The sequence below is a fragment of the Gallus gallus genome, chromosome 15 (assembly GCF_016699485.2).
Source record: "Gallus gallus isolate bGalGal1 chromosome 15, bGalGal1.mat.broiler.GRCg7b, whole genome shotgun sequence".
NCBI classification, from domain to species: domain Eukaryota; kingdom Metazoa; phylum Chordata; class Aves; order Galliformes; family Phasianidae; genus Gallus; species Gallus gallus.
Window position 1 is genome coordinate 6,515,149 of NC_052546.1, and position 24,759 is coordinate 6,539,907.

Below are 24,759 nucleotides of genomic sequence, written 5' to 3' on the forward strand. Positions count from 1 at the left end.
CTCAGAGCTTTGTTTTCAGCTCTCCATTCAGCCCTGCGTTTGTGCTCCTTGGATGCTCACACTGAAAGCTTAAATCACTCACAGCCCTGAGCCCTCTCGCTCAGTGTCTTTAGTTTGCAGCTAGAAGTATACTCACTCTAGCTTTCTGCTTGTCCTTCTATCTGCTCTTTAATTAAAAACCCCTTTGGTCTTCGAGCTGCTCGCTAGCACTTCAGCTGTGGTTTCTCTCTGCCACGCGAGCGGTGCAGCTGAGAATGTCAGAACCGTTTTTCACAACAACCTTGCTTTGACCCGGGTGACAGCTTTACCACCAGGCATTTCATCTCTTACTTGCCCATCTGTTCATTGATTAAAATCCCACACTCCAATATGCAGCTCTGCCTCCACAGCCAGGAATTCCTCCCAACGCCACGGCTCTCAGACAGTGCCCCTTCCCCAGCAAAGGGAGAAAAAAAAAAGCCAGCAGGAAGCCACATTAACTGCCTGATGGAAACTGGGGAGATGCAGGGTTACTGCAGGCATCAGCCTTACAGCTAACAGTGCAAGCTCCAGAAACAGGAGAGATCTGCACCGCCAGCATCAGGAACAGATCTCCCCCACACATCTCCTTCGTGCACACAGTAGCAATTTTATCCTGGTACACACAGTGCCAAAAGGAAGCAAGAGCCATGCTCAGTCTTAGAACGTGTATTTTAATGACTGCTGCCTCTAAACGCTGCAGGTGTCGGGGTCCAGGAGGAAGGCTGCAACGCTGGGAGGCTTCTGTTGAGCAGCGAAATGAGTCAGTGCCACCTACCGGCTACGGGGATTCTGCCTCTCCCATACTCACCCAATTCAGCCTCAAGTTTTGCTATAAAAACTATCATGGGTGGCGTTTCCCATCACATCACGGCAGTGCTTCCAGCATCCACCTGCAATGGGCACAACCAATGGCACCTCCTGGAGTGCCAATACCTCCTGGAGGTTCTGGGGGTCCCCATCAGAGCCCCCCAGCTCCTAGTAGGGCTGGGCCCAACCATATCAAAAGCTTTGAGGATGCTCCAGTGGCCAAACCTTTGCTCCAGGGCTATGGCTCCATCATCTCTATGTCCTCGCCCTTTCTCTTTAGAATGTCCCTTTCCTATCTCTGAAATAGCCACAGATAGCTGCAATGCACTGTATACTGGAACACCAACCCAACAGCTCTAAGGCTGCCGAGAGGCGTCACAGCCTGGATGAGATGCCAGGCATTTCTGGCTAGCAGCATCACTCTCCTCTGTAGCATCAACTTTAACTGGTCATCAGCTTCTAAATGTACTTCACAACCATTTGAAAAGGAAAACGCATCATCGCTCTGTAATTAATTCTGTAATTAGGCTCTGGTGCCCCGGCACCAAAGAAAACGCACATTTCTGTCACACCTTCCTCCTGAAGGGCTGTTATATTTGCTCAGCCCTCGGATATCAATTATCCCCCACGTTCATCCTCCAGCACTACCAGGCTGCAGCAGGTGGAGGACATGGCAGTTGTGCTGCAGGAATCGCCCCGGGCTCCATTTGCTGCTGAGGGTCTCAGAGCTGAGCTGCTGTCGGTCTCTTTGCAGGAATGCTGGCTGAAACAAAATCACCAAGCTGCTCCTGTCAGTCCTGGTGAAAAACAACGAGCACTTCAAAGAGCACCGAGAGGAAAGGCAGCCTGCCTGTGGCAACCTGCGTGTAGCACAGCAGCACCTCCTGCTCTGATTTGCTTGCCCTCCCACACTGCCCTGCCCCACGGTAGGCCGAAGCAAGCAGGCAGCAGGCATCCCCCATTCCCTCCCCCGGCCCCAAAGCCCCAGCACCCTCCCCAAAGCACGAGGAGCTTCAGAGGGACACCCAGAGCCTGACGAAAGCAAGCACTGCCGCAGACCAAAGCCAGAAGAGGGCAATGGAGGCCCCAATGCAGCCAGTCCGCAGCCGTTGCCTAGCAACGCTAGAGCCGGCCACGCAGTTCTTAAATAGCACGTGTCCCGCCCCATTGTCCAATTCCCGCTTCTCATTGGGCAGCTCTCTTAAGATTGACGTGATTTCTATCCAATCGTCACCCTCCACGAGCCTCTCCCGTCCTGTAGGCGTGGCGCTACCCGGAAGACGCCGCCGGAAGCGGTACACAGGAAGTGGGCGGAACGCGGTGGAGAAGGAACGGCCGTGAGCACCAATAAGAAGCGAGAAGCGGCGAGGCTCATCCAATGGCAGAGCGTGGAGGGCGGGGACGCGAGGAGGCGGGGCAACCTGGATGGAGCCGGCAACAGGAGGCTGAGGGAGGCGGCCAAGGTGGGCAGGGGGCTGCGGGAGGGGAAATAGGGCCTGAGGGAAAAGTAAGGGCCTGGGACTGCGGGGCGATGGGGCTTGGGAGAGGCTAAGGCTTCGTGGGGGTGAGGCCTGAGGGCAAGTTGAGGCCTGGGGAGATGGGGCCTGAGGGGAGGCTGAGGACTGGGACTAATGGGAGATGGGGCCTGCGGGGAGGCCAAAGGTCCGGGGACGTGAGGGGGAGGGAAGGTACCTGCGCTGTGGGTTCTGGCTTCAGCTGTTCCTGTTTGCAGGCAGAGGCAGTACAAAGGGAGATGTCCCTCGCATCCGCGCTGGAAGCAGGATGAATCTCATATCTATGGCGACGGAGCCCGAGCTGAAATGGGTAGCCCTGTGGGTCCGCGTCAGGTGGGCAGCCGTGCTCGTGCTGCTGCTGGGCTCCCTCCTGCTGCTGCTGCTGCCGCTGCCTGCCGTGGAGGAGAAATGCCACGCGATGCTCAGGGGGCTCTCCTTCCTGAGGAGTAAGCTGGGCACCGGCTATACGGGCGTCACCAGGTACACAGGGCAGAGCACCGGGCTGAGTGTCACCTCGCAGGGGCTGGAGCTGTTGGTGCTGAAGGGCAAGGCCTCCCCAGGTGAGTGTGTGCCCCACTGCTGCATTGACAGTTGGACTCTGTGATCTGAGAGGTCCTGAGTGATGCCGTGATTCTAACCCCCTGTGTCTGGGGGATCCTGAGCATCTCCTTGTATCTCCAATGGCAGTGAACTCTAACTACCTCACTCTGAGCTGTAAATTAGCAGGAGGTCACCCTTGCCATCGCCAGGCAGCAGCCAGGCTGCATTCCATGGCTGGGTGCTGTGCAGGTGTTTCTGCAGTGCCGTGTCATCGCAGCTTTTCCAGGTGCTTTGTGCAGTGGTGAGCTGTGATGAGGTAACTGGAACACTGGCAACAACAGGCTGCAGTCACTGGCTTTAGTGGACAGGACATTCAATTGGAAAACGTTCAGAGGCATCATTATGATTCCAGCAGGGTATCATTGTTCACATGACAGCTATTATTGCTGGGAAGATGAAAAACCTGTGCTATTAGCAGCTGTGGAGTCTGCACTCAGCAAGGGAACTGGCATTACAGCCAACAGAACATACTCACAGCTCTGTCCTCCCACATACAGCAGTCTGGTAGCCAAAGCAAGCTCTGCTAGGATCAGAAACCTGCACCTGTGCCTCACTGCTTGCAGGCCCTGCCTGGCCCTGGTTCCTGCCAGGAGCAGCTCTGCTGCTGAATGCTCAGCCTGTGAGCATGGCCCAAAGCCCTTGTTCTTGTGGCAGGAGTACAAGTTCTCTGCTGCAGTTCTTACAGACAAACCTTATTTAATTTCATATCAGATAATGGTGATAAGCCTCCAGGAGCTGTCGGTAGAGTCCTGTGATCTAACTGCTCTTATTGGTGCGTTTCAGAAGTGAAGTTAGAAGCCAAAGCAGCTCTGAACCAAGCCCTGGAAATGAAGCGCCAAGGAAAGCGAGAAAAAGCACACAAACTCTTTGTGTATGCCCTCAAAATGGACCCTGATTACGTGGATGCCCTGAATGAATTTGGCATTTTTTCTGAAGAGGAAAAAGACATTCTTCAAGCAGACTATTTGTACTCCAAAGCACTAACCCTTTCTCCCTGCAACGAGAAGGCTTTGATCAATCGGGACCGGACGTTGCCTTTAGTTGAAGAAATCGATCAGAGGTATTTTAGCATTATTGACAGCAAGGTTAAAAAAGTGATGGCGATCCCCAAAGGCAATTCCGCCCTGCGCCGAGTGATGGAGGAGTCCTACTATCACCACATCTACCACACGGTTGCTATTGAAGGGAACACTCTGACGCTGTCAGAAATTCGACACATCATCGAGACCAGATACGCTGTTCCTGGAAAAAGTTTAGTGGAGCAGAATGAGGTGATTGGCATGCATGCAGCTTTGAAATACGTCAATACCACGCTGGTATCCCGAATAGGCTCTGTTACCATCACTGACATCCTGGAGATACACCGGAGAGTGCTGGGCTATGCTGACCCCGTGGAGGCGGGGCGGTTCAGGACTACGCAGGTGTTTGTAGGGCATCACATACCCCCTCACCCCCAGGACGTTGGGAAACAGATGCAGGAATTTGTGCAGTGGCTTAACTCTGAAGATGCCATGAGTTTGCACCCTGTGGAATTTGCTGCGTTAGCCCACTACAAGTTGGTTTACGTTCATCCTTTTATAGATGGCAATGGGAGGACCTCACGTCTGCTAATGAACCTCATCCTGATGCAGGCAGGTTACCCACCCATCACCATCCGCAAGGAGCAACGGGCAGAGTATTACCATGTCTTAGAAGTGGCCAACGAGGGCGATGTGAGGCCTTTCATACGCTTTATAGCTAAGTGTACTGAGACAACACTGGACATGTTGCTCATTGCCACCACGGAGTACTCCGTGGGCTTACCTGAAGCTGATGGCAGCAGTGCTGGATGCAAACAAACTATCCCTGTCAAGACCTGAAGGTTGTGGGCGTTGAGAAGGCAGGGAATACATGGGTGAACAGGAAGCCACGCTGCTCAGTATTTCTGCTGGAAAGTGACTTGACAGGAGGTGTTACTCTAGCATTTCATTTATTTAAAGTCTCTTACATTTGATTAAATTAATATAATTTATTTATATACATTATGCCAAGCTAAACTGTTGATGTTGACTGTGTGCTGTAACTTGCCTGTGCTACGGTAAGAGGTGGGGAAAAACATCAGAGGGGCTGAACAAACTGAAGTAGAAATCATTTCATTTCTCCATAAAATTAAGCATTGTGAAGCTGCTTCCATCAGTCAGCAGCTTTATCTTACCTTATAATGGAGCTGCTAGGTGGGACAAAGCCTTAACAGTTGTTGCTCTCATACTACCCCTTCACTCTTGTTCAGAACCCAAAGCCTTTGCAGTAACAGCATGCTCCCAGCTGCATCAAGCTGGCTTTCTCCTTCACTATGACACATTCAGCCTGAAAAGATGAGGAAGAAGTCTAGCTGCAGGGTGGCAGTGGTATTTCTCCCCTCCCGTTTCTGCTTTCTGTAGCACTTTGCATATTTACTTTCAGTTGCCTTTCCTAGGGTAAGGTATGTGAAACAAATGGGGATTGTTTGGTTTATGATTACAGCCCCTGTGACTGGAACAAGACAAGAAATGCTCTCTGACTTGCTTCACGGAATGGCAAGGTGTTCTTGCTGCGTCTTCGCCAGGACAATTTCGTTCTCAGGCTCTACTTTAGATCCCCCCCAGCAGGCAGGTCCCCTGGGAAACTGCAGCTGCCTGCAGGTTTCTGTTCAGGGTCTGAAAACTGCTTGTTTCTGTAAAGCTGCAGGCAGAAAAGGCCGTTCCACATAACCACAAGATTGCCTTTATCTGGTGGGCTGTTCTGGTAAGAATTCATATAGTGAGTTTGCCAAAAACTTAAGTTTCCTTCATCTACACAAGAGAACTTTTCATAATAGGTTTACTAACTACCAGGTCATGCTATTCCTGTGATAAATATATAAAGAACCACCCAAGGCCTCTCCTTATTGCAGTCTCAGTTTGCATAGCACCTGGAACGGCCGTCCAATTGAAAGAGCTTTTAAGGTAAAAGCATTTGCAGTTTAACATTGAGAGGAGTTGCTCCCTACGCCCCACCTGCCAGTTGTATAATTGCAAATTCCAGGTCTTACAGATGCCAACACCTTCAAGTTCAGAAGACACGGAAGGAGTGGATTCCTGTATTGTCCCAGGCCTGGTTTTCTCCCCTCTAGCTCTCTTACCTGCAAGGTAGTTAGGATACATTTCATACAGCAAATAGACAGCAAGTTACCTATACACTGTAGCACCAGCCTCTCCTCATGTATTGATTACTGCTGACAAAGAAACTGAACAAGTGTTCTATTTTTACAAAGCATGCTTATTTTTGTAGTGCAATGTGAGTATAAAAGTATTCTGCACTTCAGAGCTCTGGAAAAAAAAAGTTCATTTTAGTAACAGATTAATAAAGTATTTTAATATTAAGTCTGCAGTAAAATCAGAACTGCTCTCAGCTCAGTTCCTGGAGTAGCAAGTTATTACAGCAAGTCCGATGTTAGCAACCCAAGGAAACTCCAGTAATCACTCCTGCCTGACATCAGGGTGAGGTAAGCATCTGGATATACCAGCCCCCCAAATTAAAGCTCCGTATTAGATTATTATTATATGCCACAAAGCAGATTGAGATCTCATGTCGCTGCTTCATACTGAGCGATCAGCCCAAGCCTGTAGCACAGAAGCAGATGCACAATGTACTACAAACAAGCTCCACAAGAGGATTCAAGCCCTTGCTCTGTTACCCACACAACTATTTTACACAGCAACAAACCTACAAAGCAAACAAAGTAAAGCCAAGTCAAACGAGCACAGAAAGTAAGCACTGAAAATAGTGTTTATTTGCAGCAGTGCTTATGTTGTACAAGTGAACTCGGTGCTGCTCTCCCCCTCACATTCAAACCCCACACGTGCTGACTTCCAGTTAGCAGCATTTTTAGATAAGCAGTAATATTTCTACCCAAGATCATGTACCAGGTTATTTTCAAGTCTGAGGTGATTACTGAAGTGGTTTCAAGATACTCATACTAAATGGAATGAACTACTTAAAGGTATGCAAGTGACACTGTATCTCAGCGCACCTGAGAGGTGAGGTACATCAGTATTAACTAGCTGCCATAGGATAAGTGCAATTCCAACACCCACATTTCAACAAAAGCAACAGTATTTATAGAAAACCTTTGAGAACTTGAGTTTAATAAACTGTGAAACTTCAGCGTGCACTTCACATTTGTACAAAACCATACAGAAACCACCTGCAAAAGACAGATGAACTAGCTAGCAAAAAAACTAACAAAAAATGGTCCTCAGCAAGAGCATGTACAGCTTTCATGGGGAAAAAATACCAGGTCTAAGTATTATCTCATGACACTTAAAAATAATCTGAATGTCTTTTACAAATACACAATATAAAAAATGGGTCAACTTGAACAGAACGTTAACTGAATACATATATATGTATATTTGTGTATATACATATACACAGAAATGTATAGAAACTCTCCCAATACTAAAATAGGCCATTGTGGTGAAGTTACTAGCATTTGCCACCTAACTCTTAATGGAAGGAGATCGATGTGTGAACATGTTTCGGTGTAAAATGGGTCTGTCAGAGAGAATGACTGCAATCACAATCTGAGCTTCTGACCAGTGGATCTCGACCAGGTTATGGCTAGGCCTTCACATTGCATCTCATTCGTTAATGAAAGAGAAATATCTGTAAAGTATTCAGAAAACGGTGTGGCATCCAACCTGTACAGGAAATGTTTCCCCCCTCATTACCCTCAATATGAGGAATCACATAACGCCATTTTACCAGAACGTAGTATAACTCTTTGCTCTTAAAAAACAGAGGAAAATGGATTTGTTCCATCCTACACTGATCTTAAAGAATGCAGTAGTCCAGAACAGTATTTACATGTGATTGTGACTGGCGTTCTCTCCTTGCTAGCATAAGGACACAACATGGCTTCCATAAAGGCATTTCACATTTTACCAGCTCAGCTGATTGCTGACTATTTGCTCACTTGTTCAGTAGCATCTTGGCAAAATCAGCGTTGGACATCTTTTTAGGCTCCTCAGTACGTTCAGATGAAGTTGCTGGTGAATTCTGGACCATCCCATTCTCAGCCTTAGCCACAGGATTACTCTGACGTTGCAATGCTCGAGGCATCATAGAAAGCTGTGTCCTTCCCTTCCCTCGCCTGGAAAGCAGAAAATGGCACTTAAAAACATCCTAATGCTCTCTGAACATACTGTTTTAGCCTAAGGAAACAGAAAGCTCTTTGTTTGCTACAAGGAACACCCCTTAAATATTATTCTTGCCATTTGTTTCAGTAGTAAGCAGTGCAAAGCTTTCAGTGGACGCCCTTTGAAGCAGCATTCCTAAGTCCTGACAGAAAAAACTGCCCAGCAGTTCCCTGAAACTGAAGCTCTGTGTGTTTTATCTACAGGGCATAGGCAGTGCAATAGCAATTGCAAGCAGCAAGAGCAGCCTCAGAGCTCATTGTGAACAGTCAGCTCTTTGGAACAAGAGGCTGTGGAAGTTAAAAGGGCTCAGGTACGGACATCAGACCACAGGATGTCCAACGTATACTCTTGGTCACCACAGACCTATTTCTATTGCTAATGTAAAGAAGAAAAATCTACTTTTCCTCATCAATCAATCATTATTATTATTATTTAGTACCTTTTAGACGTTCCCTCGCATTCTAGAGGGAACTCCTACGTTTCTGCCTACAAAGAAACCCAATGTTTGCTTCCTAAGCACCGCCAAGCTGCCTCCCTTGCCAGCACTCACGCTCCATAAATCTGCCGTGGTACTGCAAACTGGGAGGCTCTGCCTGCCTCGGCCTTGTCTGGCAGCTTTCGGAGAGGTGGGTTACTGATTGCCACCTTGATGACGTGCTCCTTAATTGTCAGGCCATCCATTTTCAGCACAGCCTGTGAGGCCTGGGCTTCGTTTTCATATTCCACATAGGCCAGGCCCTAAATAAGGAAAGAGGTAACCCACGTTAGTTTTGGTGCTTCCTCCTCTGCGTGACAGCTGGAATGGAAAACACCATATAGAAAGTGGAACTAAACATGACTGCAAATCCCAGTATTCTCTAAGACTAACTGAAGAGGAGTTCTTACCTATGCAAATCTATAACCTGCATTCTTTCTTCATGTATGATTTGTAGAAAAGGTATTTAAAAACAAGATCCCAATAAAATGTAACAAAGTACTGCCTCAGCAACAAGGCTTCACTTCTAGATATGCATTACACATATATTCAGGATAGATTTGGATTCACAGGGGGTGAAAACACATAAATCCATGCAGATAGAACAGAAAGAACCTCAAAATCTCTTCTGTGAGATTCTGTGCTTCTACACTACAGTTTGCATCTACAGAAGCAAGCCCACTAATGTAGGCCCACCTTAGTTTCAAGGAGAGTAAAACCCACTCCAAGCAGCAACACCACCACAAAGGCACTGCTTTTAAGAGACTGGAATCGCTGCCTCCAGAACAGAGACTGAGGACAAAAGCCTTCTATGCAGGAAAGGAATCTGTGTTGCTTTCACAAGGTAACAGCTGCTAACCACCTGCTGCTGGTACACCTTGAGTAATGGTGCCTTGTTTCCAGCAGGGCAAAGGAAAAGGCCCCCCCTTGGCATCTGCTGTGCCAGGCTGCTACCAGGGAGTGCACTACAGCTGGGAGGCATCACCTCCCAGTTCTCTTACTGCTATTCTTAAGTTCCACTCAAACCCTTATGCAGTGTTTTTGGATTATCCAGCTTCACAGGACTGGAAATACACCAGGATTCATACAGCATTCAATTCTAGTGTACTTATTTGTGGTTTAAGTAAAATCACAGCTCTCACAGCAGAGAACATGGACTACACAAGGCTTGGGATATCAAAAGAGAACTCTTAGAAGGTAAGTGCCAGCAGGAATTGTCCTTCAAATATTAACAGAAGTTAAAAATCCAATTTAAAATATGTACACATCACTACCAGAATGGCACCTGTTGGAAGTGCCTGACATCCAGACAGGGCAGAGCTTTCAGGTGGAATTCTGGCAGGACAGCCACTGGTTTAGTTCTTAGTTAACAAACACCCATTTATTCCAGCATGCAAATAACACGTGTCAGAAAGGTGTCTCATTTCTCACTGGCAAATCTATTATTGCAGCAGGTGCTCTGAACAATAACATCAAGAAACTGAAGATAGAGGAGGAAGGGAATCAGCTATAACAAATGAACTCTATCCAGTTACTTCAGAAACAAACATTCTTTGCAGGCTTACTAACGCCTCTTTTATACTAAACTGAAAATGCTGTAGATAACCTTCCCTCCTCCCCATTTACATCACACACTTTTCTAAAGCAATTGAATAAGTATTTCAGAAAAAAATTCTCATTGTCCTCTTTTTCTTATCTGTTGGCATAAAAGCACACTGGGTTGTACAAAGGTTGACAACAATAATTGTTCAAGACATTTGCATTAAGCTATAAGACCTATTTTTTGTATTCATATCTTATGAAGAGTTTCTTTTTGAAGGATTTCGTTGAAATTAAGAGTGCATTAACGATGCCTACCTTGGGTTTTCCAGCTCGGTTGGTGACCAGTCTAATGTCTTTCACATTCCCATGGGCTTTACATATATCTTCCAGCTCTTCCTTAGTGCAGGAAAATGGCAAACCAGATATAAACAGTTTGTGCTTCTCCAGCGTGGTACTATACCTGAACACCTGAAGAAATTAAAAGGCTGTTAGTTCTCAAATCAGTTAGAAACAAAGGGAATTTCAACCTATTATAACATACCCAAGCATTTGAGGTTGTGTTTCTGTGATTAAAAATAACAACAACCCATTAAGCCATGAGCAGCACCTTCGCAGATTGACAGTGATGCTCACTTACGAAGCTGGGTCCCACTGTTCAATTTATTCCTTATTCCACTGAAAGAATTAAAGTTTACCTTAAAGTCTGGATTCTTGTTCTTGTCAACACAAGGAGAAACAAACATGGGTCTCCCCTCCACAACTTTACGATCCATGCCAAGAGCCTGGAGAGCAGACTTCTCATCCTTGAACTCTACATAGCAGTAGCCTCGGAAAGTCCCCTTGTTGCTGAATACTGGACGGACTTGTGATACCTCCCCACAGCTCTCAAAGAGCTCTTTCAGTTTCACTTCAGGATCTGTCATATTGTAGGAAAGGTTGCTGACAAAGACGGTAATGTTATCTTTACTGCTGTCATGCAGAACTTTTGGGACGTCTTTTCGGCTGGTGGATGGCTTTTCCTTCTGGTTTGTGGGATGATCTGGTTTCTCAGGTCCACTTCTTCCAAACAGTCCAGTTTCTAACTCCATTTCTTCTTCAAGAAGCAAACCATCACCATCTCCCTTGTGTCTCTTGCTGGGTTGCTCTGCAGATGAATGGAATTGAAAGCCTTAATAGAAAAGTTACACCATTTCACTTCCCACTCAAATTAGTTTGTCCTCCATTACCAATGTTGAATCTGGAAATAGCAAATATGAATGAAATCAAGAACACAATGACAGATCCCACAGACAAAATAGAAACCTCCCTCTGGTTCTTACTAATAGCTGATTACTTGACCAAGACAGCAAGGACTCAAATAGAAACACCAATGATGTTTTTTCTATTTTTCCCTCAGTTACAACTACTGACTCATGTTCTCTTTGTCTAAGAGGATCTTTATTAAAAGAAATTAAATAAGATAAAATCTTGTTATCATCTTTTGAGAGAGTGCTACACAACCGAGCAACCCAATTTAGATTGATGACTGCATCATCTGACAAGGTGAATCATTAAAAATCAACATAGTATTTATCTGAAATAAGAAAAATCTTTTAAAATTCATAATAGTTTTTTTAAACATTCACTTCTGGCCAAAAAACACTTAAGTCTTGCTTTCACTTCATGACACAATGAAGATTTCCTTGGTAAAAGAGCCCCTGAAAAGACAGCAGCTCTAAGGGCAGTGATGGAACCTCCCCATCTGCCTTTAACTGCAGGCAGACACGTGGTATAACGCCTGTTACCAAAAGACTGACACTCATTTTTTTTACCTTCTTCCTCTTCTTGTCCCCATTCACCCTCATCATCATCGTCTGCTTTGCGCTTTTCTCCAATCCTATTTTTTTTAGCCTTTTTGGAAGCTTTCTTTTCCGCTCGAGATTGCTTTCGTTGCTCAGCTTTCTCCTCCTCCTGCCTTGCCAGAGCAGCTTCTTTCTCAGCAGCCTAAGAACATGCAAGATTTTTTTTAGGTGATTGCAGATTGCAGAACATTCTCACATCCTATTTTTTTCTGTTTGTTTTTTTTTTCCCCCTCCCTCACTCAACTTGGAAGGTTTTCTCCTAAGCTACATTACACAAACTAATAGGATCATCACTGAAAGCACATCTCAGTTGTCTGCTCTTACAGGTTTCCTGGAGTGCTCATGTTATTCTTGTATTCATCCAAGTGCCAAAAGGTGAAAGACAGAAAAAAAAAATACCAAGAAGAAGTTAATCCCATTTTAAAATGAAACTCAATAGTTTTGAAGCTTTGAGACAGTTTGGGCTTATCTACATGAACCAACGTTAGAAATCTGACATTCATGGTTGATCAGTAGGTATTTCCAATCAACTGCTTACGTAGTTCAGAATTCTGACCTTTGCTCTCTGTTCATTAACACGAGCTAATCTGTTCTCTGTTTTTTGAACAGCTGCATCCCAGTCTTCCAATGTTCCTAAAAGATTAAAAAAAAAAAGCTTTTTATTTAGCCTTCCCATAAATTGGAAACACAACTCTAGAAAAATAAGAATCCCTGAGTTCTGCCATTATACATGACAGTTCTAAATATAAACAAATAGCCTTAAAAGAAAACAACATCTAAGCAGAGCAGAAACCTCCCATTTATCATACAACGCATCAGAAATGCATGGAAAAATCCAACCAATTTCAGCTGGCTCTCAATCGGTCCATATAAGGGAAAGAAGTTCACTGTCACTGTACACTGACAACACTGTAAAATGAAATGATGTGCAGTTTGTTACCTTCTATCCTTTCCAGTGTGAGCAGCACCTCGCAGACATGCTCTGGATAGTCACTTGTGCATTGCACTGCCCGATGCAAGGCCTTCCTGCAGTGCTGGGTGTCACCATGAGCTCTGCAGCATAGAAAACACAGCAGTAAGGAGCCAATCCTCTACATGGTGACTGCAAAGCAGAACTGTTCACCATGCTCTATGTAGATCCTTCCCCTCCACCCCCAGCTAGCTCACACTATGCTTTGTTGCTGCAATGTTTCTAAAGTATACTCCACAGACCTTCTCTGATAGCCTCAGAAGCATATCATAAACCCTTATGAAGTATACCTGTGCTGAGCACACCAGACTTATCTTGAACAGATGAGCAAACTAAGAGAAGGTTACACACACACACACACACACACATACACACACAGATAATTCCCTTCAGCCAAGCTCTCACCTTTCCAGGTTATAATATTCCAGCCACATGTTAGCATATTTGGCATTCCCTTTAGTCATAATGTTGTCCCAGAGCTCTCTGGCCTTCTGCATGTTGTTACATAAGCGGGCCTGAAAAGCAGTCCTCAACACATTCAGTACAGTTTAGGATTACTTGTTCAACACCACATCCCTCCCTGCCATCCCCATCATCTCCCCACCTGCCAAAGAACCCCCAAACCCCATAAATATAAAAACTCAACCCACCTAACACTAAGCACACAAACCCAGCAAATAGAAGTAAACACCTAACACTCATCCTATCACTGAGTAACACCTCCTGTGCCCACCTGCTATATCAGTCTCAGTTTCTGGATCCCACATACAGCTTCATTTTGGTCACTATAAAGCATTGGAGGTAATTGTTTCTGAACTTTTCCTTCTGTCTTTATTCATGATTGTACCTAATACAGCACATTGATACCAGTACTAGTTTGAAACTACCTTGTGTAGGCAGCACTGAATTAGGGTAAATTCAAGGCAATTTTCAGAGTTAAGTACTCAGCTCCAAGTCACCATGGCTAGCCTGCTGACCAAGGTACCTGCATGTCTGTACTGCAGTGCAGTCACAGCAGTACAGACTTTCTAAAAGCCCTGGTGACTTTCTCTAACATACTGCTGTCCTCTCTGGGACGTCCTGCCTCAAACCTGAGGCTATGTCATGCGCAGGAATGGAAGAAGAAAGACTTGCTCACTAAGTTACAGAGACAAAATGACAAAGCACAAGATCGCCTGCAACATCTGGAATGCTTAAAGAGAAATTCCCTCTGGTCTAGCAATTAAAATAGAACAGATAAAAGCATCACCTCAACCCTTGCCCAGTTCTGCATGATGGTACAGGATGGATCTCCACTCTCACTGAAGCCTGGGAAGAAAAATACTCTTTGTGAATGGCTCTTGAGAAAAGTATCCTGAACAAAGCAGGCGATAGATTGGATGGTTTAACTTACGCTCTTCTACTTCTTGTTTCAAATACTCCACAGCACGTGCAAATGCAGATCGCAGCTCTTCCAGTTCTTTACTTGAGTCTTTAGAGAAGAGGAAGAAATGCCTTAATATTACATTCTCATTTCTCACCCCCTAAAGCCTCTTTGCTAACACCCATGGATGACTTTATTTTGGCAGGAAATAAAACAGAACTCACTGCTTCAGTAAAACTCACTGTAAGCAAACGAAAAAAAAGCCAGCAATAAAAGTTAACACAAACAACAAAGCCCATCAAGAAGCTAAAATATAAATCAGGGCATTTCTGTGACAGCACAATCTATTCTTTCAGCAAGGAGCTGCTCTAAAATAGTCCATATTTTATAGACAATAACTGGGGGTAGCTTTTGTGAGAGATACAAAACTTGTGTTTTTCTGTTAGTTTTTAAGAGAAGTTCTGTGCATCTGAAACAGTGGCAGTAAACAAATGTATATTCAAACACAGTGTATATACCTTGTGTAAAATCCACCCTTCTTCTTAGGTAATCCAGATATGCCTGCCAGATTTCTACGTAGTCTGTTGCCTGAATAAAGCCTGCATTCAGAGCCTTTTCAAACATGTCTGAAAGAAATGGAGCAAAAAAACCCACACAATCATGCATTTCCTTTTCCATTGTATTTCCAAGTATAAGACAAAGAAAATACAGGAAGTTCTGCATACAGTGAATTAGTTGAGAAATTCAATGTAAACCCAGTTTAATTCAGCAGTGTTCAAGCAAAGCTGAAGTGAAGCACTTGCTCAGAAGTGAAGCTGCTCAACCAACACAGCTGTGCCTTAGAAGCACACTACAGTAAATTTCATCAGTTTTAAGACTGCTGTGGAAGGGTTGCAACAAATTCTACAGGTCACACATCATTTAGAACACAGCAAGCAGTTCTGCACTGCAAAGAAATTCTGCTGAGATCATCTTTCCTTACCAGAAATAATGCAATGATCAACTCCATGCCTCTCCATTGCCAAAAGGTACTGAATCCAGAGCCCAACCGTCCAGGGACAGTTCCTGACAGCACGGTCATGAGCAGACAAAACCAATTCTTTCACTTTCAGCTGCCGGTCCTGAAATAATCACACATCAAAGTTTTAAGCTCCTATTAGCCAAAAAACCCACCCGAGATAAATATCAGCTTAAAAAGCTAACACCTTAAGAATATATATATTTTATATTTGAAAAATCTAAAGACAGGATTGGTATTTTAGATTCTATACACATAAGAACTCAGTGAACGCCCTCAAAACAGAAAGGAGGAGCAGAACAAACAATAACTCTGTGCCACGTTAAGTCTGGGGAAGACATAAACAAAAACCCACATGGAAAATAAAACCTCAAGCTTTTTTTTTTTCCTTCCTTACCAAATACTGATTGTAGCGTGCCCACAGGTCTGGTACAAGGCAGTTCTCAGCCAAAGCTCTCTCGTAGATTAACTGAATGCGAGCTGGATCACCAGCTTTCATTTCAAAATCAATGTAAGCTTGGTATTCTGCTAGCTTCGGTGTTTCAGCACCCAGCTATAGGACATAAAAATAAGAATCTTCTAAACAAAGCATGATTCAAACAGCTCAACTGACTCAGTAGGTCCTGCATAGCATTTCAAACCTGAACTTGGCCTCTAAATATCAACAGCTCCATCAGTTTTAGCGCTGGGAACTACACTCCAGCTTTTGATTTAATTCTTAGTTTTAAAGGAACGTATAAGTAACAACATTACCAGTGCCTCTTCGTATGGTTTACACTTCTCCAATTGCTGTAGAGCTTTTTTGTAGTTCTTTATTGTTGTTTCTGGTATTGGATCTTCAGACCATTCCTCATATTCAGCATATGAAGCCTCCATATCTGGTAAAACAGACACAAAATCCCATCACTAATGTACTCAGGCTAAATAATCAGAATTCAACCTTTGCTTGATTCTAACATGTTCATGTTTCTGTTTATAGTTTTATTCCTTAACTGTCAGACTACAAGATGATTAAAGGGTTCAGACACTTTCAGCTTATAGGTGTAATGTGAACAGAAACTTAGGACAAGTTGTTCAAAATCATTAGCTTTTACTTTACAAAACCAAAGTTGCAAGATTTTCCCAGGGTTTTAAAGAAGAAACCAACCTAGATTCCTTCAATGGGCAAATAAAGAATTTTAAGACCTACATCACCTTTCTTCTGTATGCAGATAAAGAAGCAAGAAAAGGGACTTGATGCGTTTCAAGTATGAAACTGATAGAGTAGGACTATCAATCCAGCTGTCAGCATTTACCGATCAGCCAACACTCTTACAGTGAGCTTCTCAGCTGAATTCCTAGCTCCTAAGGGTCATGCTTTGTGCTATTTGTACTCTAAACAGCCTAAATGACCTCAAACTATGCACCATGGAAACAGATAAACCAAGTTGCAGTGACTAGGAATATTTCTGAACAAACAGGATATGTGCATCATTCCGGGGGCCCCAAAGACAGGCAAACCTAATTGATTCATGAATACTCAAATACCACAGCTGCAATTTGCGTGGCTCTACCAAAAGAATAATCACAATTAATGCCTACTTTGCCATAATACAGTTTATCCATGCCAACTCCCCAAGCACACAGGCTCTCACCTAACAGCGGGATCCCCAGCTGGCGCCTGAACAGTGTGTGGATCCTCTCAAGCTGGCTGCAGAGCATCTGCTGCTGCTCAGGCGACGGAACGCTGCCAGGAGCTGGCTGCAAACAAAAGGACTGAAATTTAATCAGCCTCCTCAAGCCTGAGCTGATGGACATGGGGGGGTATTGTTTATGGGCTGGGGATCTGGGCTCCAAACGACTACTACATGATCCTTGAAGAACATACGTGGCCAGCTTGCATTTCACATGGCTGCTGCGAAAGCTAAAACTTGGAAACTGCTAGAGTCAGAAGCTGATGAAAGTACAAAGCATTCCCCAGTGAAAGCAGACACAGTGGGAAATGATAACCTGGAGAACAACAAACTGTGTGTGCTCGTGCCAATTCACAAACCCACAGATAGGTTTTCAATAAATCCCTGGTGCTCGCAGAGATGATTTAAAACTCCAGATTCTTTTCTGTTTACAAGCAGAAGAGTATTCTGCCATTACTCTTCTGTTTGGGCATTTCATTACTGATCAACTTCCACATCTTATGTAGCAAGCTACAAGGAAATAGAAATATTCACATTCTGGTCATCTCGCAAAGTTTCAAAAAGGGTGAAACAGTGAATAAATTCAACTCTGAGGTGCAAGGCAGCCCTAGAAATGCAAACATGATTGATTATGGGCAAAAGTATTCACTGGAAAGAATAATAATGCTTAATAATGAAGCTACTTATTCTCGTTAGTTCAAGCTAAAGAAGCAGAGAAGTTCTGCTACTGGGTATGAGATTTTATGAATATATTTTAACATACCTCCACTCTTACACCAAGTAAACACACAGAACATTTTTCCTAAACCAAGCAGTCAGTTTCTACAGCTGAAAAGAAACAACTAAATGACACCACAGCCTCTTTTCTCCAAGGAGACTGATAGTGGAGCAGCATAAGGTGACTTCAGAAGCTCCACCACAACTTCTTACTGACAGCAGCCCACCAGACCGGCCTTACCTGTGCTGTCTCCAGGATGGCATTCTCAAACTCACGGTATGCTTCCCACAGAGCTGTTCCTTTTGTCACATGCAGCCCAACTGCTGTCAATGCTCTCTCAAATATTGAGCGAACTTTCTCAATTCCTCCTTCCTGACCAATGCCACCGATTGAATACTGGGCATATTCCAGCCAAATTTCAGGACCTAAACAAAGTTGTGAGAGACGGGTGAGCTAATGCCCTCAAAAATAAAAAGGCATCTCAAATACTTATCAAAGACATAGTAATTTTCTTTGCTATTCATTGTAATAGACCTTTAAATGGTTTTTAACTCCCATTCTTCAGAAAAAAAACCCACTGCATTCTAATATTTTTGATTCAATTTCTGCATTGCAACGTAATAAAAAAAACTTTCCTCAAAAAAAAAAATGATAACCTGAAGGTAGCAAATTTTATAGCACATATCAACACATATTAAAAACTTACAGATGTAGTCTTTCACGGCTCTCTCAAACAGCTCATAAACTTTCTCTCGCTCTGAGACTTCAGAAGCCATTTTTATCTCATCCTTCAACCAATCCAGCCAAATTTCTGAAACCAAGAAGTTTATAAGTCACCAATGCTTGGAAAAAAAAGCAAAAAAAAAAAAAAAAAAAAAAATCCCTTCTATTTAAAGAGAGATGAAGTTGTGAGCAGCAATTTGTCAGCACCTTGCACAGTGAATGCGTGTGCGTCAGCAAAGAGGCATCAAGTGGCACACATTTCCCTCTATTTTACAAGAAACAGTAAATGGCTTTAGAGACTGCAAGTTCCCACATACCTAAGAGGAAACCTTCACTTGCCAAGGCTAAAAGCCCACAGCCAGAACAGCCTCTGCAGTATTTACATTGTTGTAGTGTTAACTATGAATAAAAAGAAAGGCCTGCTTTAAGTTGCATTCAGAGCTTCAATCTGATCTTTTAGGCTGGAACAACATAGCTGAAACCTGGCACAAAGACAGTATTTCACTACTGAAATAATTTTATTTCACAGTGATGATGCTTCATCAGTATCAGCTGCAAGGAGAAGCAGCTCTGTACCTTCAGTAAGTGGGAAGAGTTCGCTCATCTTCTGCCGAGCTCTTCTGAGCTTCACCAGCTCTCCCTCCTGGCGGAGCAGCTTTATCAGATCCAAATGGCAGTTGTAGTCAAAAGCATTGATGGAAAGCTTTGTAAAAATAAAGTGTTTAAAGGCATGAGAAGTCAGAAAATATTTAGCAGAGCAGAACTTCACACTTTGTCTTGCGGCACGCAAATCCCCTCACCAGTTCATAGCATCACTAAGGCTGGAAAAGATCAGTATGACCATCAAACCTGATCCCAGCTCACCCCACCACACCCACTAACCGTATCTCCAAGTGTCACATCTCTACGGTTCTTGAACACCTCCAGAAATGGTGATCCCACCACCTCTCTGGGCAACCCGTCTCAATGCCTGACTGCTCTTTTGGAGAAGCAATCTTTCCTAATACCCAACCGAAACCTCCCCTGGCACAACTTAAGGCCTTCACCTCTTATCCTATTGCTGTTACCTGGAAGAAGAGACCAACCCCCACTCTGCTACACCCTCTTTTCAGGGAGCTGTGGAGAGCCAGCAGGTCTCCTCTGAGCATCCCCAGCTACAGGCTAAGCAATCCCAGCTCCCTCAGCCTCTCCCCATAGAACTTGTACTGCAGACCCTTCACAGGTCTGCTGCCCTTCTCTGGAAACGCTCCAGGGCCTCAATGCCTTTCTTGTAGCGAGTGGCCCAGAACTGAACACAGTACTTGAGGTGTTTGGCCCTCACCAGGGCCAGGTACAGAGGGACAATCACCTCCCTGCTCAGTTACACAGAATCACAGAACTGTAGGGATCAGAAAAGACCTCTGAGGATCCCTCAGTCCAACCCCCCCACCTCAGGCTTCCTACAGCAGGTCACACAAGAAAGCATCCCGGTGGATTTTGAGCATCTCCAGAGAGAGAAACTCCACCACCTCCCAGGGCAGCTCGTGTCAGGGCTCTGCCAACCTCACAGCGAAGAAGTTCTTTCTCACATTCAGATGGAACTTCCTGGGTTCCAGTTTGTGCCCACAGCCCCTCGTCCTGTCACTGGGCACGGCTGAGAGGAGCGTGGCCCTGTCCTCCTGACTCCCACCCTGACAAGTACTGCTCCCTCAGCCTTCCCTTCTGCAGGAAGGGCAGCTCCAGGGCTCACCAGAGAGATGCTGCAGGCCCCGACCACCTCTGCAGCCCCCCCTATAAGGTCCCTTTTATACAAGCCAAGCTTTAAAGTTCTGCAGATAACCGAACTCGCAGCCCCGAGGCCCGACAGCCCCCGGACACAGACATAGCACTGAGGAACACCCAGAGAGCCCTCCTCAGCAAACGCCATTTAATTCCTTCAAAATCAAGAAAGAGACCACCGTCTGAGTTTATTTTCAACGTGCAGGAGCTGCTCACTAAGGCTCTCTCGCCCTCAAGCGAGGAATAAAAAGCGAATTAAAAGGGACAGCTCGCTCTGCCGACGCCCAAAGGTGACCGCATCACCTCCGGAGGCGTTTCCAGGGGTTCGTGACCAAAGCAGGGCACGGCCGGGCCCCACCTGCTCCTCCAGCCGCTGGATCTCCGCCTCGTTCTCCTTCTCCTCATCCTCGCCGTCTCCCGACGAATCCGAGTCGCCCTCGTCCTCCGAATCGCCCCCCGACTCGGGGTCGCCCTCTGCCATGCGCTTCTCCTCCTCCGCCGCCGCCGCCTCGGCTCCCGCCGCCGCCATCTTGTTGCAGCTCGCCTCGCTGCCGGCCGCGCTCCGCCAGCCGCCGGGGTTGGCCGCAGCGCGCCTGTCCCAATACCTCACACTCCCCCCAGCCTAGCGCAGCGAGAAGAAGGACAAAAAACCCTCCTCGCAATGCTCCGCACTTCTCCGCTCCCCGCAGCCACGACGAGCCGAGCAGCTCCGCGCGCTGCCCCTTGTAGTCTCGGCTGCGGAGGAGGCGGCGCCGCGGACACCTCAGGGCCTTGGCCTCCAGGGGTCCTTCGGGAGCGCTGGTGGTGCGCGCCGCTGCCAGGTGCGGGCAGACGCAAGATGGCGGCGCTGAGGGCGGCGGGGGCGGCGCTGCTGCGGCCCGGGCGGGGGGCGGCGGCGGGGGTGGGCTACCACAAGAAGGTGAGGGGGCGGCGGGGAGGGCTGCGGGGAGCCGATGGCGGCCGTCGGGGACTGTTAGCGATGCGTTCTTCTCGCAGGTGGTGGATCACTACGAGAACCCGCGCAACGTGGGCTCTCTCGATCGCAACGCAAAGAACGTGGGCACGGGCCTGGTGGGCGCCCCGGCCTGCGGCGACGTGATGAAGCTGCAGGTGAGGGGAACCCCGGGTCCCGTTGCACGGCCCCAACTCGCAGCTGTCTCCCATCCTATGGCTGTGACATAGCTTTTTCCTGTCACACCCCCTCGGACCCCAGAGTCCCTCCCCAGGCCCTAAAATCACTCACCTATCCCTGGCTCTGTGTGAGCGGTGTCTGTGCTTTGTGGAGCTGAGCACCCCTCTGACATCCCCACAGGTGGAAGTGGATGAGAACGGCCGCATCGTTGATGCTCGCTTCAAAACCTTTGGCTGTGGCTCTGCCATCGCCTCCAGCTCACTGGCGACGGAGTGGGTGAAAGGGAAGACGGTAAGGGCTTGCCCTGAGGGGCACCATGGGGAGCAGTTACATATTCACATCTACTGCTGGGATCAGGGAAGGAAACGGGTCTAGGGAGGTGCACTCCAGGTGTTACGCACACATAGAAGCTCACAATTCAGTTTCATCCTTCCTGGCCTGACTTCTGAAACGGTATTTGCCTTTTCTGGGAACTTCCAGTAACCTGTGAAGAAGCTTTTTGTGCTACACAGCAATCAAAAATAGGTAACGAGCACTGATTCTGAAAGCACTTGTAAAGCGCTGTGTCTTTTGATGACTGATCTCCATGTTTTTGGCATTTTGACAAGCAGAATGCTTCTGTATTACAATGGAAGGTAAACAGACCTATAACAGACCCTGCAGTCGGTCACTGACAGCAGTGTGCTTTGGTTTAACAACCACTGCATAGTCTGAGACATTCCTTGTATTTCACAGAGTCATAGGGGTTGAAAGGGACCTCTGAGCATCATCTAGTCCAACTCCCCTGCTAAAGGAGGTTCCCTACAGTAGATTTGTTGCTTGGCAGGAGCAGAATAAAACAGGTATTGTTGAAAGGCTTTTCTCATGCTAGAACACTATCAGCATCCTTTACTGCCTTCTCAGAGTGTCAGTTGGTTCCAGAGCTTTGAAGCACACCTGTAGCAAATGCCTTTGTGGTGTGTGTACACATCATGTGTACATGTGTATGCAAAGTGACTGATCACTGTACCCTACCCATGCATTTCAGGTTGATGAAGCATTGAAAATCAAGAACACAGACATTGCAAAAGAACTTTGCCTTCCTCCAGTCAAACTGCACTGCTCTAGTAAGTAAAGAATCAAACATGTTATTTGAGATGCTTTTGTGTTCTCCCAATAAAACTTCTGCACACATAGCAGCTAGGGCTGACCCACCTAAAAAGTGGTGGGTATTGCTGGCTTTTGCTTATGCTGCATCCTCTGTTCTAAGTGACTTGTCACTGTTCTTAAAGTGCTTATAAATGACATTGTTTTGTGCTTTTTTTTTCCTTCCCCCTAGTGCTGGCTGAGGATGCAATCAAGGCTGCCTTGGCTGACTACAAGTTGAAACAGGATCCAAAGAAAGGAGAGTCAGAGCAGAAGGCAAACTAATTCCTAAATGGACTGTAGAGGTTGTCCTCATTCCAGTTAAATTTGCAGTGCAATTATTCTAGCTATTAATAGAATCCTGTGCACTACTCGAGAAGCTGTAAGATACGCACAACTCAACGCACAATGTGTCACTGTTCATGTGTGTACAGCCACCCTGGTAGTGCTTAAATGACTGGAACCTGGGTAATTCAGCAGCCTGCGTCCTGTCAGGACTGGTTTTGAAATGTTAAGAGTGAAGGACTGCTCCACTGCAGGGCACCCCAGTAGCTTCTCAAGAGAAAGAATTCTGCTGTTCCAGCATTGGAAGGGCTGCACTTTTTTCTTCTGGAAATGTATAGTTTTTCCTAATGTTTTGCAGAGTTTGGTGGGAAACATTGCCTTGGTCTTTATGTAAGATCTGCAGGTCACTTTGTAAATCGACACAGTATATAAATTTCAGCTGGTTTGTCTGCAGCTGTGTTGAGTTTGGTTTCACAATCTGTGACCTCTCACATGCTGTCTATCCCTTGCATCATGCTGCTCTCTGGGAGGAGCCTGGGATGCTTCACCAGGCACTAGAGGGCACTGACTGTGGGAGATGAGCAAATAGCAGCAGCTGCGGTTGGGTGCCAGGAAGCACAGACCCAGCAGTGTTAACAGGTCTTGTTTGTGCTCACATCCTCCAATAGCAGGAGAGTTAAATTTGGAGCATCTTTTAAAAGCGTTCAACCCTTCAATTTGCCAAATACTGTTAAAAGAGATTAAACACATGCTGAGGATTCAAACCCAGAATGCAAATAGCTCAACTGGGATGTAATACTGAAGGGAATCTCCCTGGTAGAGCAGGAGTCAGTCTGTGCCCCCTGGGAGTGTCTTCTGAACTTCCCCCATCCCCTCCAGAGCAGAGCTGGCAGCCAGTGTTCTTGTTACTAAGCCAGGGGCAAAAGGGGGTCCTTACCTGCTGCAGGAGCTGATTTTGGATGCTATTTCTGACAGCCTCTGTTGCCTTTAGTAGTTTTAGGGCTGGATTCTCTTCAGCTGTGGAAGAAAACTCAAAAACACAGCCTAGCAGATTGCTCCCCTGAGCATCTTTCTGTGCAGAGCTAAAGCTGCTCAAACTGCTTTGCTGGAGGGGTGAGTTGTGGAGAGAGCAGGGGTAATGCTCACCAAGTGGAGGATTTGCACACCCACCACATGAGCTGGCTTCCTGGGAGCATGGGGCACAGCATCATTTCAAAATATAAGCAGTTTATGGCCACACAGCACGGCTTACCCTCTTCTTCAGGCCACTGTGCTCCCCTGTGCCTCACAGTGATGGCTGTTGTCCAAGGGAGCATTGCTACAGATCTTCAAATCAAAAGAATACACACTTGAAAGCTTTCCCTGCTCTTACAGATTTTAACATCCTCACCCCACACCCCACCCTATCTTCCTTTCCAGTTTTCATACCTATGATGTTTCACAGCTGCATTAAAAACAATGCATTTGAAAAAAAATAAGTGGCTCCTCCTGGTTTCTGTCTGCAACCTAATTATTTTTTCAGTGTCCTAATCTGCCAAGCAGGGCCCATGTTCTTGCTGCTGTGGTTTGTGGTTGTCACAAGACAGCTTTAGTGGTCCCTCAGCTCAGCACCACCCTGTGCCCACTCCTCCATGCACTGCTGAGCTGCAGGCTGGACTCTGGCCCTCCCTTGGTGTTACCCCTCCTGTAAAAAGGAATGTGCATCACTCCCTGGGAGCAGCTGGGTGGTTTGCTAGTTGAAAAAGATTTTATATATATATGGGAAACTTCAGCCACCCACATGCACTTTGGGGCAGAATGGGCTCATTGTGCTCACAAGAGCCCCCTGGGCAAAGAGCAGGAGGGAGATAAAAGCCAGCACTCAACTTTGTGCTGGGAAGGCATCTGGATGGCCACTTTCCCACTTGCCCTCTGGTTTTTGTGGGGCTCTGCTGACCTCTGCACTGTCCCACAGAGCACTGGGGAGTGAGGTGGGAGTCTCATTGAGTTGCTGTCA

At 46.1% G+C, this 24,759-nt stretch overlaps 3 protein-coding genes across 4 annotated transcripts; 2 read left to right on the plus strand and 1 right to left on the minus strand.

Moving 5' to 3' along the window:
• Positions 1 to 2,132: 2,132 nt before the first annotated feature.
• FICD (FIC domain containing) lies at positions 2,133 to 6,350 on the plus strand. Its single transcript, XM_004945612.5, has 3 exons — positions 2,133 to 2,291; positions 2,561 to 2,902; positions 3,726 to 6,350. Exons 1-3 carry the CDS (start codon positions 2,207 to 2,209, stop codon positions 4,799 to 4,801), a joined length of 1,503 nt encoding a protein of 500 aa, XP_004945669.1. The 5' UTR covers positions 2,133 to 2,206; the 3' UTR covers positions 4,802 to 6,350.
• Positions 4,895 to 20,774, minus strand: SART3 (squamous cell carcinoma antigen recognized by T-cells 3). Of its 2 annotated transcripts, XM_040648492.2 has the most exons (20): positions 20,580 to 20,774; positions 19,040 to 19,166; positions 18,447 to 18,551; positions 17,981 to 18,165; positions 16,984 to 17,089; positions 16,103 to 16,227; positions 15,747 to 15,902; positions 15,314 to 15,452; positions 14,850 to 14,957; positions 14,362 to 14,439; positions 14,218 to 14,276; positions 13,374 to 13,483; positions 12,939 to 13,051; positions 12,555 to 12,631; positions 11,969 to 12,140; positions 10,853 to 11,301; positions 10,473 to 10,625; positions 8,691 to 8,878; positions 7,918 to 8,094; positions 4,895 to 6,081 (listed from the first exon to the last, which is right to left on the minus strand). In XM_040648492.2, exons 1-20 carry the CDS (start codon positions 20,748 to 20,750, stop codon positions 6,078 to 6,080), a joined length of 2,802 nt encoding a protein of 933 aa, XP_040504426.1. In that variant the 5' UTR covers positions 20,751 to 20,774; the 3' UTR covers positions 4,895 to 6,077. The 2 variants fall into 2 exon arrangements, with proteins under 2 accessions (XP_040504426.1, XP_025011458.2); XM_025155690.3 differs by lacking the exon at positions 4,895 to 6,081 and having other exon boundaries at positions 6,711 to 8,094.
• Positions 20,775 to 21,050: 276 nt separating this feature from the next.
• On the plus strand, positions 21,051 to 23,216 carry ISCU (iron-sulfur cluster assembly enzyme). The gene is made up of 5 exons (XM_003642182.6): positions 21,051 to 21,140; positions 21,218 to 21,331; positions 21,534 to 21,644; positions 22,381 to 22,459; positions 22,672 to 23,216. The coding sequence occupies exons 1-5, from the start codon at positions 21,060 to 21,062 to the stop codon at positions 22,761 to 22,763; spliced, it is 477 nt and encodes a 158-aa protein (XP_003642230.3). The 5' UTR covers positions 21,051 to 21,059; the 3' UTR covers positions 22,764 to 23,216.
• The last annotated feature ends 1,543 nt before the right edge of the window (positions 23,217 to 24,759 follow it).

Excerpts from the sequence above, each read along its gene's own strand:
- FICD (XM_004945612.5), top strand. The coding sequence starts at position 2,207 with ATGGCAGAGCGTGGAGGGCGGGGACGCGAGGAGGCGGGGCAACCTGGA. Across the intron at positions 2,292-2,560 it reads GGCTGAGGGAGGCGGCCAAG|GCAGAGGCAGTACAAAGGGA; the intron begins GTGGGCAGGGGG and ends TCCTGTTTGCAG. Across the intron at positions 2,903-3,725 it reads GAAGGGCAAGGCCTCCCCAG|AAGTGAAGTTAGAAGCCAAA; the intron begins GTGAGTGTGTGC and ends GGTGCGTTTCAG.
- ISCU (XM_003642182.6), top strand. The coding sequence starts at position 21,060 with ATGGCGGCGCTGAGGGCGGCGGGGGCGGCGCTGCTGCGGCCCGGGCGG. Across the intron at positions 21,332-21,533 it reads GCGACGTGATGAAGCTGCAG|GTGGAAGTGGATGAGAACGG; the intron begins GTGAGGGGAACC and ends ACATCCCCACAG. Across the intron at positions 21,645-22,380 it reads AGTGGGTGAAAGGGAAGACG|GTTGATGAAGCATTGAAAAT; the intron begins GTAAGGGCTTGC and ends CATGCATTTCAG.
- SART3 (XM_040648492.2), bottom strand. The coding sequence starts at position 20,750 with ATGGCGGCGGCGGGAGCCGAGGCGGCGGCGGCGGAGGAGGAGAAGCGC. Across the intron at positions 13,484-14,217 it reads AGAACTGGGCAAGGGTTGAG|GCCCGCTTATGTAACAACAT; the intron begins GTGATGCTTTTA and ends ACTGCTTTTCAG. Across the intron at positions 10,626-10,852 it reads ACAAGAATCCAGACTTTAAG|GTGTTCAGGTATAGTACCAC; the intron begins GTAAACTTTAAT and ends TAATTTCTTCAG.